This window comes from Pseudophryne corroboree, chromosome 3 (genome assembly GCF_028390025.1).
Source record: "Pseudophryne corroboree isolate aPseCor3 chromosome 3, aPseCor3.hap2, whole genome shotgun sequence".
NCBI lineage: Eukaryota > Metazoa > Chordata > Amphibia > Anura > Myobatrachidae > Pseudophryne > Pseudophryne corroboree.
In genome coordinates, this window is record NC_086446.1 from 367,857,907 (window position 1) to 367,877,697 (window position 19,791).

Below are 19,791 nucleotides of genomic sequence, written 5' to 3' on the forward strand. Positions count from 1 at the left end.
TGATGGAGCATCATCCATGTACTATAGCATGCACTTACCTGCTTGAGAATATATAAATGCTTAAAAAGTCTGAGTTGACTATCTACATGTTTTAGCTTATATTAAACAAAAATAAAAGCATAACCCATACATATAAGTATTTGTGCTTTGGATTGAAAATACTTGCATGCAAAAGATGAAAACGCATTGTACAGACCAACATTCATGTAATCCCTCTTTTGGTTGTTTATTTTAACACCCTTGGTATGTTTAGGTTTGTTCCCACAGAACAGATGGAATTAATATAAGCATTAAGTCTTTTAAACATATGTAGAATCACTATGGGGGAGATGTAAAGCCTGTAACTTGCAAGCATCGGTGAGATGCCGAAGAGTCTGCCCAATGTTTTAAAGTGGCAATCATTTAAAAGGCAAATCAAGGTTGTTTTGCCTTTTAAAGATTGCCACTTTAAAACATTGTGTAGACTCACTGGGATCTCGACAATGCCTGCAAGTCACAGGCTTTACATCTCCCCCTATAACTGGCATGCCACTTTCTGATATATTTATATATGTGAATAGCCGTGCGCTCACTATCTGCTATATGTTTTCTATGTGATACTTAAGCTGGGTACACACCTTACTAGCTGTCCAATCTGTCTGGTGGGAACAAAAATCTGGTAATGCATGAAGCAAATGACAATCAACCATTTACTCCCAAATGCTGGAAATTGGACAAAAATGATTGGTCAGATACATTTGTTAAATCAAATGGATTTAACCAATTTGTCTGAATGATCATTGTCGGTTTTCTAGCGTATGGGAGCAAATGGTTGATTGTCATTTGCTCATATACATTACCAGAGTTTTGCTCCCACCAGACAGATTGGACTGTAACATGGATGGGGAACCTTTGACCCTCAAGCTGTTGTGGAACTAAACATACCAGCATGCCCTGCAACAGTTTTAGCATGGCCAAATAGCAAAGATGTAGCAGAGCATGCTGGTATGTGTAGTTCAACAACAGCTGGAGGGCCAAAGGTTCCAAATCCCTGGCCTATAATATTGGTGAATGAGTTATACTGATCCAATTTACTTCTTCACATGCAAGTAACATCCCTCATTCTCCATTTCCATTTATTATTCCCAATATCCTCCTCCTCCTCCTATTTCTCTGTATATTCCCTTCTTCTGTTGACAATACTTCACTCATTCTCAAAACAGTCTACCTGTTCTCCCACCAATTTACCTAATCTCCTTTGGATCTCTTTCTGCGCCTTCCAGCTGCACACAATCCCCTGCTATCTCATTCACCTGTTCCAAAAATGTTATATGTCCCCCTTACCAATCAGACACTGCGCTTAGGCCCTCATTCCGAGTAGATCGCTGGCTAGCTGCTTTTAGCAGCAGTGCAAACGCTAAGCCGCCGCCCTCTGGAGTGTATCTTAGCTTAGCAGAAGTGCGAACGAAAGGATCGCAGCGCTGCTACAAAAAAATTGTGCCGTTTCAGAGTAGCTCGAGACTTACTCCTTCCTTGCGATCACTTCAGACTATTTAGTTCCTGTTTTGACGTTACGAACACGCCCTGCGTTCGGCCAGCCACTCCCCCGTTTCTCCAGCCACTCCTGCGTTTTTATCTGGCATGCCTGTGTTTTTTCACACACTCCCCGAAAACGGACAGTTACCACCCAGAAACACCCACTTCCTGTCAATCACTCAACGATCAGCAGTGCGACTGAAAAGCGTTGCTAGAGCTTGTGTAAAACTACATCGGCTTTTGTGAATGTACGACGCGCATGCGCAGTGCGCCCCATACGCATGCACAGAATTGACGATTTTTAGCCTGATCGCTGGCTGCAAACGAAAACAGCTAGCGATCAACTCGGAATGACGGTTGCATGGTGTACTGTGCAACACATGATGCACTGGATACGACCGTCTAACAACCATAGGAATGTTTGACAATCGTTGGACACAAATGCTTCGTTTTTAACAAATCGTGAGACGGGGACTCCCGGGAAGTTCAAAGGAAATCATTTCACGATCGTCACACGATCATGGTCATTCTGGTGTGTAGCCACCCTTACTATGCCTCCATCACAGCACAGAATGTCCTTCCATCTTCTCCCATGTTTAGCAGAAAAAGCCACCTTGTCCCCATTACCACATTAGTAAAAGTAAGACCTTGCAAATCATCACTTGTACTAAGCTTTGTACTGTATGTTCATAAATTATGGCTTCTAGTATTAGTAGCTGTACATAATTATGTGATTGTGTACAACATGTTCTTTACATTTCTCAGATTTTAATGAGAATAATTTCAGTTTTGATGTTATGTTGCACGATAAGTTTCTACATGTTACAGCTGCTGTATCATCATCCTGACAATTCCATTTAACTTATTCATACTAATTACCTGAGATTTCTCAACCTTTCAGGGTCAGTACCCAAGAACAAATAATCATTATTGTATATATAAATTTAGTTTGTGTTGCATTTAACCAGCTGACTTGAAATTACTGAATTACCTAAATGTGCATTTCAATGATCATAAAAAACCTATTCAAAAGACAATTAACCCAAAATGAATTGATATTAGTAATATAGTGAGTGCTGTGTATTGCATTACTGCCCTAGGTATCTGAATATATCTGAATAGTAGGGAACTCACTCTAGAACGTTACTCTGTCTCATTGGAATGTAAACATTGTATCAGTTTGTGACTTTTCTTTAAACAGCTCACTTCTAAGTGGTCACACAAACTGTTACATGATATTCAAGGGAATTCTATAGTTTATAATACCAGAAAGTGCCACACATTGTAATTAAGAAAGTATGGGGTAACTCACTGAACATACATGCATACGTGTGCAAGGTTGGGATTGCCCAGTTTCAGTGTGAATGCCTCTATCTGCATTATTATGTACCCACAACCTTTGCTTTTATTTTGCAACTGTTGACATGCTGTTGCTAATTAATACTGTATATTTTGCTTCTATTTATGATGTACTGAGTAATAGGCCCTACACACTGGGCGATATCACTCAAAGATATGAACGATCTCGTTCATTAATGAATGAGATACCGTTCATATCTTTGAGTGTGGAGGTACCAGCGATGAACGATGCACGGCCCCACGCTCGTTCATCGCTGGTGCCCCGTCGGCTGTGCATGCAGGCCAATATGGACGATCTCGTCCATATTTGCCTCCACTTCCATGGAGCCGTGTGACGGGGAAAGTGAAGTAACTTCACTCCCCCCGTCACTGTCCCCCCGCCGCCGGGTCGCCTGTCGGGCCATATCCGCCATTGGGCAGCTCGGCGGCGGATCTTTAAATGTGTAGGGCCCTTTAGTACCCTAAGTAGAATTGATTGATCAGTCATATAAAACATTCAATATTGGACAGACCCTTGCTGCGGACATCATAGTGATCAGTTTAGATGACTGTTGTTGCAAGGCTACATCAGTTAGCATGACCCTTGTTGTGAGACAGCATAGTCATTGTTTTGGATTACCCTTGCTGTGAGACTACATAGGAATTGGTTTGGTTGACCATTGTTGTGAAACAGCATACAGTAGTAATTGGGTTGGGTGTATCTGAATGCAGTTTTGCTAAAGCAGCATCAATCAATTGTAATACAGAGTGCAGACAGCACAGGGGGTCAGTGACATACATACAGCACCTCATACCATCTGTGCTCTCGTGAGGTTTCTTCCAAGATGTGGATATTTAGGTAGATTTGTGAGGGTAAAGGAAGGGGAAAGGATATTGGAAACCACCGCACTAAAGTCATTGGTGTATATTTATTACCATGCTGAATATGGAAAGCTTGATTATTGGAAAGCTGTCCTTTTCTAGAATGGGAAATTAGTCTTGTTTATTAGGAGACTCAATTAGTGGAGAGCAGGCTCTACTAATTGAAGGAGTAGATCATTTTTAAGTAGACAATACCTCCACCTCTCCCTCTTTTCTCAGCATATTTTTGTCTAATTTATGAATGAGGGTGATTGCTCTTATTTAGATCAGTACAGATGTAATAGATTAAACTGCTTGGTAAATATGCATATGAAGAGGTAGACAAACTTTGGCTTTGTAAATTTTGTAGAACAAATATCATAGGTACACAGGGATTACTGTGACTTGAAGTACCTCAACAGCTGTATATTGTGTACTGTAATATGTACAGTCTAGAACAACTTCCACTAGATTGTGATCTACTTTCATGTGTCAGAACTGACTGCGATCTACAGTACCACACCTTCCCACCGCCATTCACCATTTGAAACAAAAGTATCCTCAACTGAGCGTTCATTAAAACATATACATTTATGTAACAAACAATGCTGTATAATACCCCCAGGTGTCATGGAATAATTCCATATAGTGCCCTCAAATGTCACATAAAATGCCAAATAATGCTATAATATGTCACAAATATGCCAGCCAGAGCCTTCTGTCATGCCCCCTTTACATGCCAACCTTAAAGCCCACCATGCTCTTATATGCCAACCTTAGAGCCCCACGTTATGCCTCTATAATAAACCAGCTCCAAATCCCCTTAGTGTGCCAACCTCAGAGCCCACTCAGTGTTCCCCCTTAATATGCCATCCTCAGAACCCCCTTAATATGCCAGCCTCAGAGCCCCCTTAATATGTCAGCATCAGAGCTCCCTTATAATGCCAGCCTCAAAGTTCCCTGTCTTGCTCCTTAATATGTCAGCTTCGGAGTCCATCATGCCCTTATGTGCCAGCCAACAGAGCCCCCCTGTCATGCCTCTTTTTACAAACTAGCTTCAGAGCTCTAATGCCCTTATAAACCAGCCTCAGGGCCCCTCATGCTCTTATATGTCAGCATTAGAGATCCCTTTCATGCTCCTTTTATAGAACGATAGATAGATAGATAGATAGATAGATAGATAGATAGATAGATAGATAGATAGATAGATAGATAGATAGATACCGGCAGACAGGATGCCGGCTGTCAGTATAGCGACAGTGGCATCCCATCTGGTGGAATCCTGGCAGTGAGGCCTTGAGTCCCCTTGCGGGCTCGCTGCGCTCACCACGGGTTCTATTCCCACTCGGTTGGTGGCGTGGACCCAATTCTGGGCAGGTGTCGGTATTCTGGACGCCGGTATAATGTTGGCTGTCGGGATTCCGCTTTTGGTATCCTGATCATTGGGATCCCGACAGCCAGCATTTTAACTGCATCTTATATATGCCAGCCTCAGTGCCCATATATGCCAGCCTTAGTCTCCATCAAACCCTTATATGCCAGCCTCAGAGCTCATCATACCCTTATATGCCAGCCTCAGAGCCCATCATACCTTTATATGCCAGCCTCAGAGTCCATCATGCCATTATTTGCCAGCCTCATATATAATGCTCTTAAATGCCCGCCTTGTCTGTCATGCCTCTATATGCCAGCCTCAGAGCCTCTCATTTTATTTATGCCTGCCTTAGAGTCCCTTTCAAGGTTACTGAGCTTCACTGATCATCACCGCAGGCTCCACGCTCCAGCAGGCTTCAACCAACTCCACACAGCATGCTCCAGGCTGGGGTTCCAGTCACACCCATGGTCAGAAGGATTCAGATGGGCAGGCCGGTGATGCACTTTCAGTGATGTCACTAGTGCTATGACCCACCCTGTGATTCCAAGACACTCGAGGAGAAAACTGAAAGCACTGGTGCGCTTAACCTGTAGCCATTTTTTAGGCAGCAATGGCAAGTGGTGAAGTAAACATTGCATTGTACTTCCAGGAGGTGTTTTCCCAATTTACTGTATATCCTGAACAGTTTTCAGTTATAGAGCTAACAGTCCTCTCACCTTCCTGGCGAGCTGCTGCAGTCTGGTAAAAATGGAATTTCCAATGCAGGCCTCCCCAAAGGGGTCATGAGGGGATGTGTACCTACAGTATCTAGCACAGGTTGTTGAGTTACAGTCTCCATAATCCATGATCCTTTCCTGGAAGGACTGCATCAGTGCCTCTGCAGCAGTTGCAGCAGGTACATCTCTAATGGCCATCCAGTCAATGCAGGACAAGCACCAATGTCAGTGAGGTTATGGAATTTAATTTCTCTTTTCTTGAGAGATGTATCAGAGGCACGAGCTGTTACCCAACCACCCAAAACCTATGTCTCTTTAATAGGAGAGGTCCAAATCATTGCTCATCTATCATTCACTTAGTTCAGGAGGAATGTTCTGTATGCAAAATTTCCACTGGATAGATATTTCCTTTATTATTATTAACAGTTCATTCAGGTTTGAGAAAACAGTGTTCTTTATAGTTGTATTTTATTTATGTTCAGACATTTAGCAAATTGTAATCATGGGTACACAATGTACATAGCTGCATTTTCTAAACAATTTTACAGACTCTCCATCAAGACATATTCCACTAATTACAAAATGTTTCTTACTCATCATCTCTTAATTTGTCCCAAATTACTTCAGTGGGAAAATAAGTGGGAAATCTTGGGTGGGATTAAAACCTGGATCACTTTATGTGTCCTTTATTAGCCATTTGTGGAATATGTAGTCATCCACAGAGTTCAATGGGAACTATCTGCTCTCAGGAAAAACCTATGCAGGCTACGGGTAGTATTCAGTATGCCGGCTGTTGGGATCCCAGCGATCAGTATACCGGCACCGGAATCCCGACACCCGGCATACCGACAACTATTCTCCCTCTTGGGGGTCCGTGACCCCCCTGTAGGGAAAATAAATAGCATGGCTCACGTAGTGCGCCACCGTGCCCGCAGTATCGTGAGTGCAGCGAGCCCGCAAGGGGCTCATTTGCACTCGCCCAGCTGCCGACATGCTGGCGGTTGGGATCCCAGTGCTGGTATGCTGGGCGCCAGGATCCTGGCCACTGGCATAACATACTACACCCGCAGGCTACAAGTGTACCTAGGTGTACAGAGAGATGGTAAGATCACACAGGGTTCGATTCTGAGTTGGGAGTAAAGCACAAAAGAACAATTACTGTAACTTTGCACCTTAGCAAAACCATGCTGCAATGCAGGTGGGGCAGATGTAACATGTGCAGAGAGAGTTAGATTTGGGAGGGGTGTGTTCAAACTAAAATCTAAATTGCAGTGTAGATAGAAATAAAGCTGTCCAGTGTTTGTTGGCAGCATGCAAAAGCAGCCAGCATTTAACCTGCATGCAAGAAAATATAAATGCACAACGGTATTTGCTTTTTTCACGTCTCAGTCCTACTATGCTAAAGTAAATGTCACATGAAAATCAACCTCCTAACCTGCTTCTGAACACCCTTTCATTTAATAAATTTTTTCATATTTTTATCCTAAAATATTACTTGATTTCGCTACTTTACAGCTGTAACTTATCGGTCTCGTCCATGTCTACTCTAAACATATCTAAAACAATAGTGAGTGATTTGCTATTCTGGCATGAAAATCTGAATAATGATTTGGTCTCATTAGACACAGTTGTGTTATGTTGATGTGTTTTGTGTCTCTGTAGTTGTTGGTTGGAGCTGAAGACTGCCCGACAAAGCAGTACACCAAGAGCGGAGAGTGCTGCAGACCATGTGGAGTTGGAGAGGGTGTCGTACATGAATGTGGCATGAACCAGACTGTCTGTGAACCCTGTCTGGACAGTAAGTATCCTCCAAATAAGTGTTGTAGGCAAGTACTACTATCAGGGATTGGTGTATAAATGTCACATGATGTTTTGGTATCAGCTGCTGCAATAAGCAGCTGCACAACCAACAGTCTCCTTTATCTGCTTTTTACATAACAGTCTACTACATCACTGTAAATGCTTTAAGGCAAGCATCATTACTTCATTGCATTTCAGTGCCATGCTGTTAAGGCTGTAGTGGCTTAAGGCACAATTGTTCTTTGAGCTTTGTTAATATCCTTTCTTTAATTTGTCAGTTTTTATTCTGATTTGATGAGTCTCATAATTTTATATTACTGCTGCTAATGATTCCTTGTGCTGCTGCCCTGTCGCATTAAAGGGATTAACTCGGCAGCTGCACCCCAGACCTGGGCATGGTTTTGCCCCCCCCCCCCCTCAGGGGGCCTCTCTTTATGTCCTTCAAATCAAAATCTGGATTCCATCTGCCATAATATAAACCTCGTTACTTCAAAATCAATAGCACCCTCCCCTCTTCCTGTTGTACTCTTGACGGTGACCTTGGGAAGGCAGATAATGTTCATTGTCGTAGACTGAATCACAGAATTGTCTCTAATACTCCTCATCAGTGAAAAGAGAAAATAAAATCGCTCATACAGTGGTTTCAATTTCACTCATTTTAAACCAATCGCACTCGCAAATTACTGTGTGCTCATTAAAGGGTAGTCTTGCGTGTTATCGGCAGGGTCATTAGATAAAAAGTTACAATTTTGAGGCGAGTCTGATTTATTACTGTTTTTGCTGAATCATTTAAGTGATAAACCACTTTAGTAAAATCATCTATAGTATTAAGTAACGTCAGTGATTTACAGTCCTTTGCACCATAACCTTATATTCACCTCCGCCCAGCTCCAATTAACATGGGATCATGACCTTGGCATTCAAGCTGCTACAGTGGCAGGATTGCAGTGCAGCTTACTCTTCTTCAAACCACACATTCAGCACCTCTCGCAGTCCTGCCATTTCCATCTCAAAAATATTTCCAAGATCAGACCCTTTCTCATCCTGGATGCTACTAAGACCCTTATCCTCTTATTGATCATCTCCTGATTGGATTTATATTATCTACTGCTATCTGACCTCCCTGACAACCACCTCTATCCACTCCAATCTATCCTTAGTGCTGCTGCCCGGCTCATCTTCCACCCCAAACGTACTATGTCTAACTCCCCTCTCTTACAAGCGCTTTACTGGCTTCCCTTGTCCTTCAGAATCCAATTCATGCTTCTCACACTCACTTGTAAAGCCCTCACCCATTCCTCTCCCATTTACATCTCTGACCTTATCTCCCTTTACACTCCCGTCCATCCTCTTCCTCTTCGCTCCACAAATGCATGCCACGTTTCCTGTCTACTGATTATTTCCTAACACTACTACCTCCAATATTTTACATATGCTGCCTCGTATCTCTGAAATCAGACTCTCCACCTCTTTACCAAACTTCAAACGGGCTCTCAAGACTCACTACTTCATCAAACGCGGCCATCTCTCATCTTAACCCTCTGTTCCACAGTCACTGTCTACCCGGTCTGTGCTACCCTTGTCTGTCTGCCCCTCCCCTTTAAAATGTAAGGACTCAAGAGCAGACTATCGTCTAGTCCATACTCCCTACAGTGGCACCCTCTGTTTCTGCCACCCTGATACAGGTTGAGTGTCCCTAATCCAAAATTCAAAATCACACATTTTTGGTTCCCCTACTGAGATAATGACACATATATATGTATATTATATTATATATCTATATAATATATCTATATATACACATAATATATAATATATATGTCATTATCTCAGTAGGGGACCAAAAAATTTGGGATTTTGAATTTTAGATAAGGGATACACAACCTGTACTTATTTCAGCGTCATGTCCACTGATGCAGCAACATTTATATAAAATGTACTTGTTCTGCATTGTCTAGTACTGTAAGACACTGTTTTTCTTGTTTTGCTTATATGGTTATGTACTTTGGGGTTCACTACGATATGCCGGCGGTCGGGCTCCAGGCGCCGGGAGCCCGACCGCCAGCTTACCGACAGTGTGGCGAGCGCAAATGAGCCCCTTGCGGGCTCGCTGCGCTCGCCACGCTACGGGCACGGTGGCTCCCTCCAGGGGTGACGTGGACCCCCACGAGGGAGAATAAGTGTCGGTATGCCGGCTGTCGGGATCCCGGCGCCGGTATACTGTGCTCCGGGATCCCATCAGTCGGCATACTGAAGACCACCCGAACTTTGTTAGGCGCAGTGTAACCCTTTGGCGCCATATAAATAAAGGATAATAATAATAGATCGACAATGTATAGGTCGACAGTCATTAGGTTAACACCAAGTACCAAAGGTCAACAGATGAAAGGTTGGCAGTGCTTAAGGTCGACAGGTTCAATAGGTCGACAGACAAATAGTTGAACTATGTTTTTTGGCTATTTGGTTATTAAAAGACAGCGAGCTTAAAGGGGTACAAGTTTCTACTGATGGTGGTAAGATAACAGGAAAGATACTACATTTGGGACAATGTAAAAAAGTAAGTGTAGACCATTTTCATGTTGACCATTTGAACCTACTGACCTTAGGCGCTGTCATCCTTTCATCTGTCAACCTTTTGTATCTGTTGACCTTTTGTACCTGTCGACTTAATGCATGTTGACCATATGGTGTCGACCTAATGACTGTCTACTTAGAAAATGTCGATCTATTTAATCCACACCTGTATTTCTATAATTGGTTATTATGTCCAATAAACATCTCCAATTCTCCAGCAAAAGCAAAACACTGTTCCTCCTCCCAGGGTTGCACTGGCCCACAGGGTTGCAGGGGAAACCTCTGGTGGGCCCCACTGCCTGGAGGCCCATGTCCTCCTCTAGTGATCAGGTTCCAGGCTGTGCACTTGAATTACACATTATACTTATGTTACCGTATACTGAACAGGACTATGGTGTATTCTCTACAGTGCGTTGCTGTTATTAATCTAGTTCACAGTGGTATGTCTATAATGGGTGCAGTGTGTGCAGTGCATATGGACCCCCGGGTTCCAGAGGAGACCACATTGCACACCCTACACCCATTTTTTCAATACTTACCTCTCTGGAGTCCCCTGCCGGTGGCAGCATCTCCCCACAAAATGTCTGGGTAAATGGCATGGCATGCATTTTCCCAGAGTTTTACGTATGTGCAGTAAGGAAATCTCTGGGAAAATGGCCACTGCGCCATTTTCCCAGAGATTTGCGCATGCACAATAAAGTCTGTGCCACTCTAGTGCTCAGACTCTATTGCACTGCCAGGCACTTTCTACAGAGGAGGGGGCCCGAATGGAGGAGGTTGCACACAGGCCTCCTCCTCTGTTAATATGTTCCTGCTAGTACATTATCGTACATGCACTAGCAGTAGTTACTGTATATATTTATCAAGGGGCCCAGACCATGCACTCTCTAATTGTTAGCGAAGCCTCTGTGGCAGCTGGCCACACACCCTCTGGAGACTGGCCACACCCATAAATATGGGCGCCTACCACTGCATTCCACAGCAGGAGTACACAGAGTACCAGTAATAAAGAGAGAGCAGGAGTATACAGAGTTCCTGGAATAAAGAGAGAGCAGGAGTATACAGAGTTCCTGGAATAAAGAGAGAGCAGGAGTATACAAAGTACAAGGAATAAACAGAAAACAGGAGCACACAGAGTACCAGCAATTAAAGTAGATGAGGAGTACATAGAGTACCAGGAATAAGCAATACAAGAAATTAACAGTGTACCAGGAGTACACAAAGACCAGCAGTTTACAGAAACCAGGAATAAACAGAGAACAGGAGTACAGAGTACCAGGGATAAACAGAGACAGGTTACATAGAGTAACAGGTATAAGCAGAGACCAGGAGTGCATAGAGTTCAGAAGTACACGTAAGACCAGGAATATACACTACGCAGAAGAGGCACTCGCTCTCCTCAGCATTTCCTTTGCCCCTCACCTCTGGTCACCATGGCAACTGCACCATTTGCTGTTGTGAAAGTTTCAGCACTGAATACAAGATGAAAAAACATATGCATGCCCTCAATGTTAAGCTTGCACAGTTAACTTAGTGGCATGCCCTGTGGACCCAATGGTTTAATAGTCCAAACAACCACCAAAAATCCTTATTACATACTATAAATAGAAAGCTACAAGCTGACAGCCTTCCATATCTACATTACTTATACATTAAGTTTTTATAGACCACCAATAAAGCGCCATAACGGAGCTCATCAAGCACACATAGTAACACAAAAGTTGACCATTAAGAGCATAGGCACAACAGTGTACTTTGTCCGTACACACACACACACACACACACACACACACACACACACACACACACACACACACACACACACACACATATTTAACAGAGTCCAGGAGGTATGTTCACGAAGTCTTATAGAATTCTGTTATATTGTAGCTTATATTATATAATAAACACATCTGTACAATGAAGCAAAACTGACATAAAGCAAAAATGTGTTTACAGTTCTAATCACTTTCATTATTTTTTTTAATACACTAGCTAAAATCTGTGTCATTGGCTTTAAGAAAGAGCACTGAACACATTATATAAACATCTCTGTGTACAAGACCTACAGTAAACCATGCACTCTCAACCTTCCTTACAGAATCCAAATATATAATACACGCTATCGCCATCTCCATTTTACACTATCCCGGTTATCATAAAACCTTATGTTCCTGTGCCAGCCACCACCCTCACATTACCAGTTATGGCAAGAAGATGGGGAACAATAGAATAATCCTGCTACAGGAATCAATCCAAGAGCATCATTCGTATGACTCACAAGTCAGGCAGCTATTAAATGAAAGAGTTTAATGGGATAAGTTAACAAGGCTAATTACTCTAATACCAGTGTGACAAATGGCATTAAACTATAGACACTAAATATTCAGTCCTTCTCTGAGTGCAGTCTGGAGGCTCTCTTACTTTAAAGTCTCTTAAATCAAAATCAAATACAGGAATCTCATAAAAATTATAATTGAAATTTAATGGAACATTGAGGTTTATTTTGTTAGAAAAATGCATAAACTTGACATTTATTGCTATGATGACCTCTTTTTACCTTTTTTTTCTAATGCTTTCAGATTTCATTATTTACATTGTTAAATAAAGAGGCTTAGGAATTTTATTAAAGGCCAGTTACATGTAAAAATAGAATTTGCCATTGTGTTGATAGGGAATGCCATAACTGTTTGGCCAGCTGCACAAGTGAGGCCTTTAGGAAACCCCAGTAGACAGTAATGATAGCAGTATACATTTTGCTCTAGCTTATGTTAATAGGAGAATGATTTTTCTGGTATTGTCTCTAGCTTATCTATATGGAAGGAATAAGTTGAACTTGTTCTAGAGGTTTAATCTAATTAAGGTTTCTTAAGTATGGTAGTCAATATTTTTTCCAGGAAGTTTGATATTAATGTTCAGTAAGATTGGCCACAATGCAGAGATGCATTTTTTCCCTGTCAAGGATCTCAATAGGTTGTTGCTAGTTTTCCTTATGTTTTGGGTAAATCAAACCTCTCTGTTTTCGTCAGTTTCTTTTCTGTTTTGCCCCTTCCTTCCCTTTCTCTGCATATACCACCTCTACTCAAGAGAACTGCTACCAGGTAAAAATATTCAGCTCAGAATGAATGCCAAGCCAAAAAATCAGTGCTGGTGTTTTTTTATACTTAAATTCAATCATCTAATTACTGCATGATGTAAAACAGTGGTGCCTTCTTAATCTAATTATTTAATCTCATCTACTGAAATGCTGAGTTGTTGATTTCCCAATTTCGTCTACAACCAATGCAAGCCATAGCTTTCAGGCGCCACTGCCAGACATGCCAAAAGTACATTATAAAATTGTTAATGAGTCAGACTGTTTCTCGGTTCTATGCCAGAGAGAGGGAATTACTATCCCTACTGAACACTTATTGCTGCTGTTCCATGTTCTGTACTTGTTCCCTGTTCCACTGAAATATTTTAGCTGCCCAATGGTGCACCAAAAATGAGGCCTAGAGCTTTTGGGCGTGGGGGCTCGAATTTAAGGAAATTTTCAAAAAATTCCCTTTGTAACGCAAAGTAATAGTTTAGTTATATTTAGCATATTGATAGATTGAATAATGCCTAAATAACACAATATTTCTCTATTACGGTGCACACCAGTTCTAGGCAAATGTATATGATGTGTACTTAAATTTTGGTTGAAGGGTCATGATGACAGAGTCATGTCAACATGTCCCTTCACTCTCCACTTGGACCTCCGCTTTGGGAAGTATGTTAAGATGAGATAGTTCAAGAGTTTATTTAAGGGACAGTTTGGGCCGCGGTGGTGCACCAGGCTGCAAAATGACCAGCTGTATATTGTGAGCTAAATTATCTAATTTTTGTTGTTAGAGAATATTAGACTGAAGTCTACTACGTTTCACCTTACTTTGGAGCAGATGTATTAATACTGGAGAAGTGATAAAGAAGTGATAAAGCAGTGATAATTGGAAGGTGATAAAGCACCAGCCAATCATTCCGAGTTTGAAAAATTACAGTTAGGAGCTGATTGGTTGGTGCATTATCACCTTCCACTTATCACTGCTTTGTTCTAAAGGTGTTGGGCGTGCGTGACCGTGGGTCAGCATACCTCCGCGAAGATCCCAGCAGTGGAATGCCGTGGGGGGTTAGGGGGTGTCAAGTGCAACAAGCCCCTTGCGGGCAAGCGCTTGCCACGTCACGGTGGCTTGCTGCACTCGCCACAAGTTACATTCTCCCTCTATGGGTGTCGTGGACACCCATAGAGGAAGAACAGCCTGTGGAGTGGCGTGCGGTGAGGTCAGTGGCTGGTGAGGCACTACCATAATGTCCGCCGATTCCTGACGATGACCCCTACAGCCACCAAGCCAATGCCCGCTACTGCCTCTGAGCCGATGTCCGCTGCCAACGCCAATGACTTACAAATTCGGCCACCATCAACTGACCCAGCCCTCCGCCACTAATTTGCATCTCAGTCCGATGCCGCCAATGCCCGCTGCCTGTCTGCTCATCATAAAATAAATAAAAATTAGTGTTTGGGACTGGGAAGGGAGTGGGAGGAGGACATGAATGCAATTTTTTTGTCCAGGGCTTCCATTAACTTGATGGAGAAGGGTATGAATGGGTTAAAAAATGTAAAAAAAAAAAAATGCTTGCGGTCCCCCTCCTAAGTATAACCAGCCTCGGGCTCTTTGAACCGGACCTGGTTGTTTAAATACTGGGGGGAAAATTGGACAGGGGTTCCCCGTATTTAGACAACCAGCCCTGGGCTCTTAGTCCGGTCCTGGTTCCAAAAATACGGGGAACAAAAGATGTAGGGGTTCCCTGTATTTTTAAAACCAGGACCGGGCTCCACTAGCCAGGGACATAATGCCACAGCCGGGGGACACATTTACGTAGGTCCCTGCGGCCGTGGCATTACCCCCCCAACTAGTCACCCCTGGCCGGGGTTCCCTGGAGGAATGGGGACCCCTTAAATCAAAGGGTCCACCCCCTCCAGGCACCCAAGGGCCAGGGGTGAAGCCCGAGGCTGTCCCCAGCACCCCTGGGCGGTGGGTGCCAGGCTGATAGCCATAAGTGTGCAAAAAAAGAATATTGTTTTTTGTTGTGGAACTACAAGGCCCAGCAAGCCTCCCCCGCTTACTGGTACTTGGAGAACCTCAAGTACCAGCATGCAGGGAAATAACTGGTCCGCTGGCACCTGTAGTTCTACAACAGAAAAAATTCCCAAATAAAAACACAACACACACACCGTGAAAGTAAAATTTATTATAACACACGTACACACTCACACATACTTACCTACATCCCACGCCGGTCACGTCCACTTGTCCAGTAGAATCCAATAGGTGGTTCCTGTAAAAATGAGAGAGAGATTACTTACCTACATCCCACGCCGGTCACGTCCACTTGTCCATGTAGAATCCAATAGGGGTACCTGTAAAAATGAGAGAGAGATTACTTACCTACATCCCACGCCGATCACGTCCACTTGTCCAGTAGAATCCAATACCTGTAAAACAAGTAATTGAGTCATAAAATCTTCAATCCACAGGAGGGGAAAAAAAAGAGAGAGAGAGACAGAGAGAGAGAGACAGAGAGAGACCGAGACCGAGAGAGAGAGAGAGAGAGAGAGAGAGACCGTGGGCGGGATTTACTAAAGGGAAAATGCGGTAAAACACCAGTTTTACCGCATTTTCATATGTACTAACCTCCGACCGACGTGTTTTTGCCCCATAGGGTATCGCCATCTTTTTATGGCGATACCCTATAGAAGCCTATGGGATTCTAACCGCCGCCGCCCCGCACCGCTCACGACGACCGCCCTCCCCCCCCCGGCATACCAGTGTGCTGCTGCTGGTGCGGCCCCCCTCCTCCTTCTCCCCCGCAGCACAGCCTTGTCTCCTTCCGACTGCAGGGGGGAGGAGGAGGAGCCCGGGGACTTCCTGCGCATGTCACCTCCCGGGGCTGGGAGGTGACGGAGACCCCCACAGACAACATCGCGGGGGGCCTCCTATACCGCATTGCGATACTAATCATATGCGATTAGTATCGCTGCGGTAGTTGGCGAGGGGCGGCGATGTCTTATAGTACATCCCGCCCCGAGAGAGAGGCCGAGACCGAGAGGGAGAGAGAAAGAGACCAAGAGAGAGACCGACCTGCTGCTGCTGCGTGGACGGGCCGGAGGAGGACAGGGGAGATCTGCGGTGCCTGTCAGCGGGAGGAGGGGGGGTGGGGGCCGAAGGAGGACAGGGGAGAGCAGCGGTGCCTGTCAGCGGGAGGAGGGGGGTGGGGGCCGGAGGAGGACAGGGGAGAGCAGCGGTGCCTGTCGGGGGGAGGGCGGGGGCCAGAGGAGGACAGGGGAGAGCAGCGGTGCCTGTCGGGGGGAGGAGGGGGGGCGGGGGCCGGAGGAGGAAAGGAGAGAGCAGCGGTGCCTGTCGGGGGGAGGAGGGGGGTGGGGGCCGGAGGAGGACAGGGGAGAGCTGCGGTGCCTGTCGGGGGGAGGAGGGGGGGTGGGGGCCGGAGGAGGACAGGGGAGAGCTGCGGTGCCTGTCGGGGGGAGGAGGGGGGGTGGGGGCCGGAGGAGGACGGGAGAGCTGCGGTGCCTGTCGGGGGGAGGAGGGGGGGTGAGGGCCGGAGGAGGACAAGGGAGAGCTGCGGTGCCTGTCGGGGGGAGGAGGGGGGGTGAGGGCCGGAGGAGGACAGGGGAGAGCTGCGGTGCCTGTCGGGGGGAGGAGGGGGGATGGGGGCCGGAGGAGGACAGGGGAGAGTCGCGGTGCCTGTCGGGGGGAGGAGGGGGGGTGGGGGCCGGAGGAGGACAGGGGAGAGCTGCGGTGCCTGTCGGGGGGAGGAGGAGGGGTGAGGGCCGGAGGAGGACAGGGGAGAGCTGCGGTGCCCTGTCAGCGGGAGGGGAGGACGGAGCCGCCGCCGGAGAACGACAGGGGCGAGGTGCCTGTGAGCGGGAGGGGGGGACGGAGATGCCGGCAGAGGACAGCGCACAGCAGCACTCACTGCAGAGCCACCGCTGCTCCTGTTCCTTCCGCCTCGCGCCGCCTGTGGGTGATTGGACAGCGGATCCAGTGCTGGATACGCTGTCCAATTAAAGGTGCCTCGCTGACATGGGGGTGGTGTCCCTGTCAGTGAGGCACTTTTTTCAGTGCCGCTTTCCCCATGTTTTTCAATGGGCTTTTACAGCCCGGTGCTAGGCTCCGCCCCCCGCTCTGTCCCCGGTCCTATTATGTATGGGAGGCACTGCTATCAGTGCCTCCCAAAGTAATTTCACTAACTACAAGAACTTGCATTACATAAAGAAGATACTTATGACAAAGAATATGTGTCATAAGTGTCTTCTTTGTATTATTTTACTAATTAATCACAGGGGAGGCACTGCCTCCCCTGCCTCCCCTGACTGCACGTCCCTGGGAGCCGGTATTCCAGTGGCGACATTTCACTGACTGTTGAGATCCTGAGATCCTTACAGGCGATCTCGCGATTGTCTCCCATTGTTACGACACTGTGTACAATTACCACTGATCTCCTCCTATCGCAATCTCAGATTGATAATAGCAGAAGTTCCGTACTGGAAATATATGCTGTATTACTTAACCACTTAACTGATGATTTTTCCCTTGAAAACCATTCATAACATTGTTTTTTTGTAAAACATTTTTGTTTAATATACTTTAAAAGTATTTTTGAAAATATTTAAATAATATTATGTACATCTGCAGAACGGATCTTCTAGTCAAAAACGGTCAAATGTGATCTGACCATGCCAGTTAAGTGTTTTTTCCCCAGATTGAAACATATAAAAATATAAATAATAATACCCCTTTTACACTGCCCAAATAACCTGAGTTATTGCTTGGTTGGCCCGGGTCGGGCCTCAGTGTAAAAGAGTCCCTGACAAAACATCCTGCGTCGACTGATCCGGCAGTCCAACCTGGGTAACAAGTAAGGCTTGACATGGATTACAGGTAGCGTAAATGGGTAACCTGGGTCATCCAACCTTGGTTCTGTAAACCCTATGGAGAGCCAGCTCACTGTTGACTGGAGATGATGTAATCTCCAAGCACCGGCAGAGGGAAGCATTAGAAATAACCCAATTCTAGCCTTTGGTGTAAATGGTGTTTCAAGCTGCTGTGACATGGCTTGAACCCCGTGTTCAGTTACCCGGGCTGGCATTGTAAAAGGGGTATAATTAATTTGCTCATTTGTGAATTGGCAAAGCGCATGTGCAGTACATTCCAGAACTGGCTGCTAAAGTAGTATACATTCTCTTAGCACTCCCAGCCAGTATCACTGAGATACTTAGTATCATACCCCTTTTCCACTAGCTGTTTTTACCCGTGTTTTTGCACGGGGGCGCGCATCGACACGGTTTTTTAGTAGGTGGAAACGGGTCAACACGGGTTGAGTGACCCGGGAATCCAACCCGGCTATTTACCTGGGTAGAACACGGTAATGACACGGATAGCGGTGCAGTGGAAACGGTCATTGCACGTGTTTTCAGACCCGAGTAACGCTCTGAGACGCTGATTGGCTGCTTCTGGGGCACTGGAAGATGATGTCATCCCTGGGAGACACGCTGGGCACATGCAGGCACCGCAGCAGCAAACAACACTACGCTGGGCACATGCAGGCATTGAGGCAGCAAACAAAACACTCTGAAGTCGCGCTGGGTACATACAGATATTTTTATTGCAGCAGCTTCCAAACAAACAGACAATATACAGCAGCAGAAGCTCCAGCACAGCAACATGGCTAGCCATACCTGGTCAGACACAGAGATCAAAGAGCTGCTTAATATTCGGGGAGAGGAAGAAATAAGAAGGCAGGTGACTGGAACAGTTAAGGATGCTATCAAGCTGCATCAAGCTGTCTGTAGCAGAAAGCAGCAGTAAACTGCAAACAGTCTGCGACTCCATGCTAGACACAGCTACTGCACCGGCGTCCATTGCTGCAATGCTGTGAGCAGGCCCCACCCCTCTGTTTTGGTCCTTTTGATGACATCATCTTGATGAGACAGTAAAAAGTCCATTTGTAATGACAGCAATAGGCTTTTACAGAGCTTACCCGGGTTAGGTGGAAACAGATCAGACACGGGAATAACCCGTGTCGAAGTGTAGTGGAAACGGGGGAGCCGACACGGGTTGTAGCCGTGTTAAACATCCCGGATCGGACACGGTACGTAGGTGGAAAAGGGGTATCACTCAGCTGTTCCAGCTAATTTTATTAGATACAACATTCTTTTATCACTGCAGTACATGACAATAGAAAATCTTTGGAATTTGCAACATATTTTTTAAATAGGTCTATTGTTCTGTTCATCCTTACTATTCTGAAATGTGTTTCCCATCTCCAAATACTGGTGACATTAGGCATAGGCAGAATTGAGATTTTGGAGCAGTATGGAGAGACATTTATTTATTTATTTATTTAATTATTTAATGGACACATTTATGCCTCATGATAAATGATTATTTTGTTGCAGGATTTCAGTCTGCAATCTAATGAAACAGTAGAGGAAATGAAAATGTCTCTTGAATAAAAAAAAAAAACGCATAAAAATAGAAACATCTGGACATGAAGAAAAGCCAATCCCACGGAGTC

At 45.0% G+C, this 19,791-nt stretch overlaps 1 protein-coding gene across 1 annotated transcript in view; it reads left to right on the forward strand.

The window, feature by feature from the left end:
• Positions 1-19,791, forward strand: part of NGFR (nerve growth factor receptor) — a 108,397-nt gene that overhangs the window by 41,801 nt on the left and 46,805 nt on the right. The window contains exon 2 of the mRNA XM_063959860.1: positions 7,468-7,603. Coding sequence (XP_063815930.1) covers positions 7,468-7,603 — 136 coding nt within the window. The remainder of the gene's footprint in view (positions 1-7,467; positions 7,604-19,791) is intronic.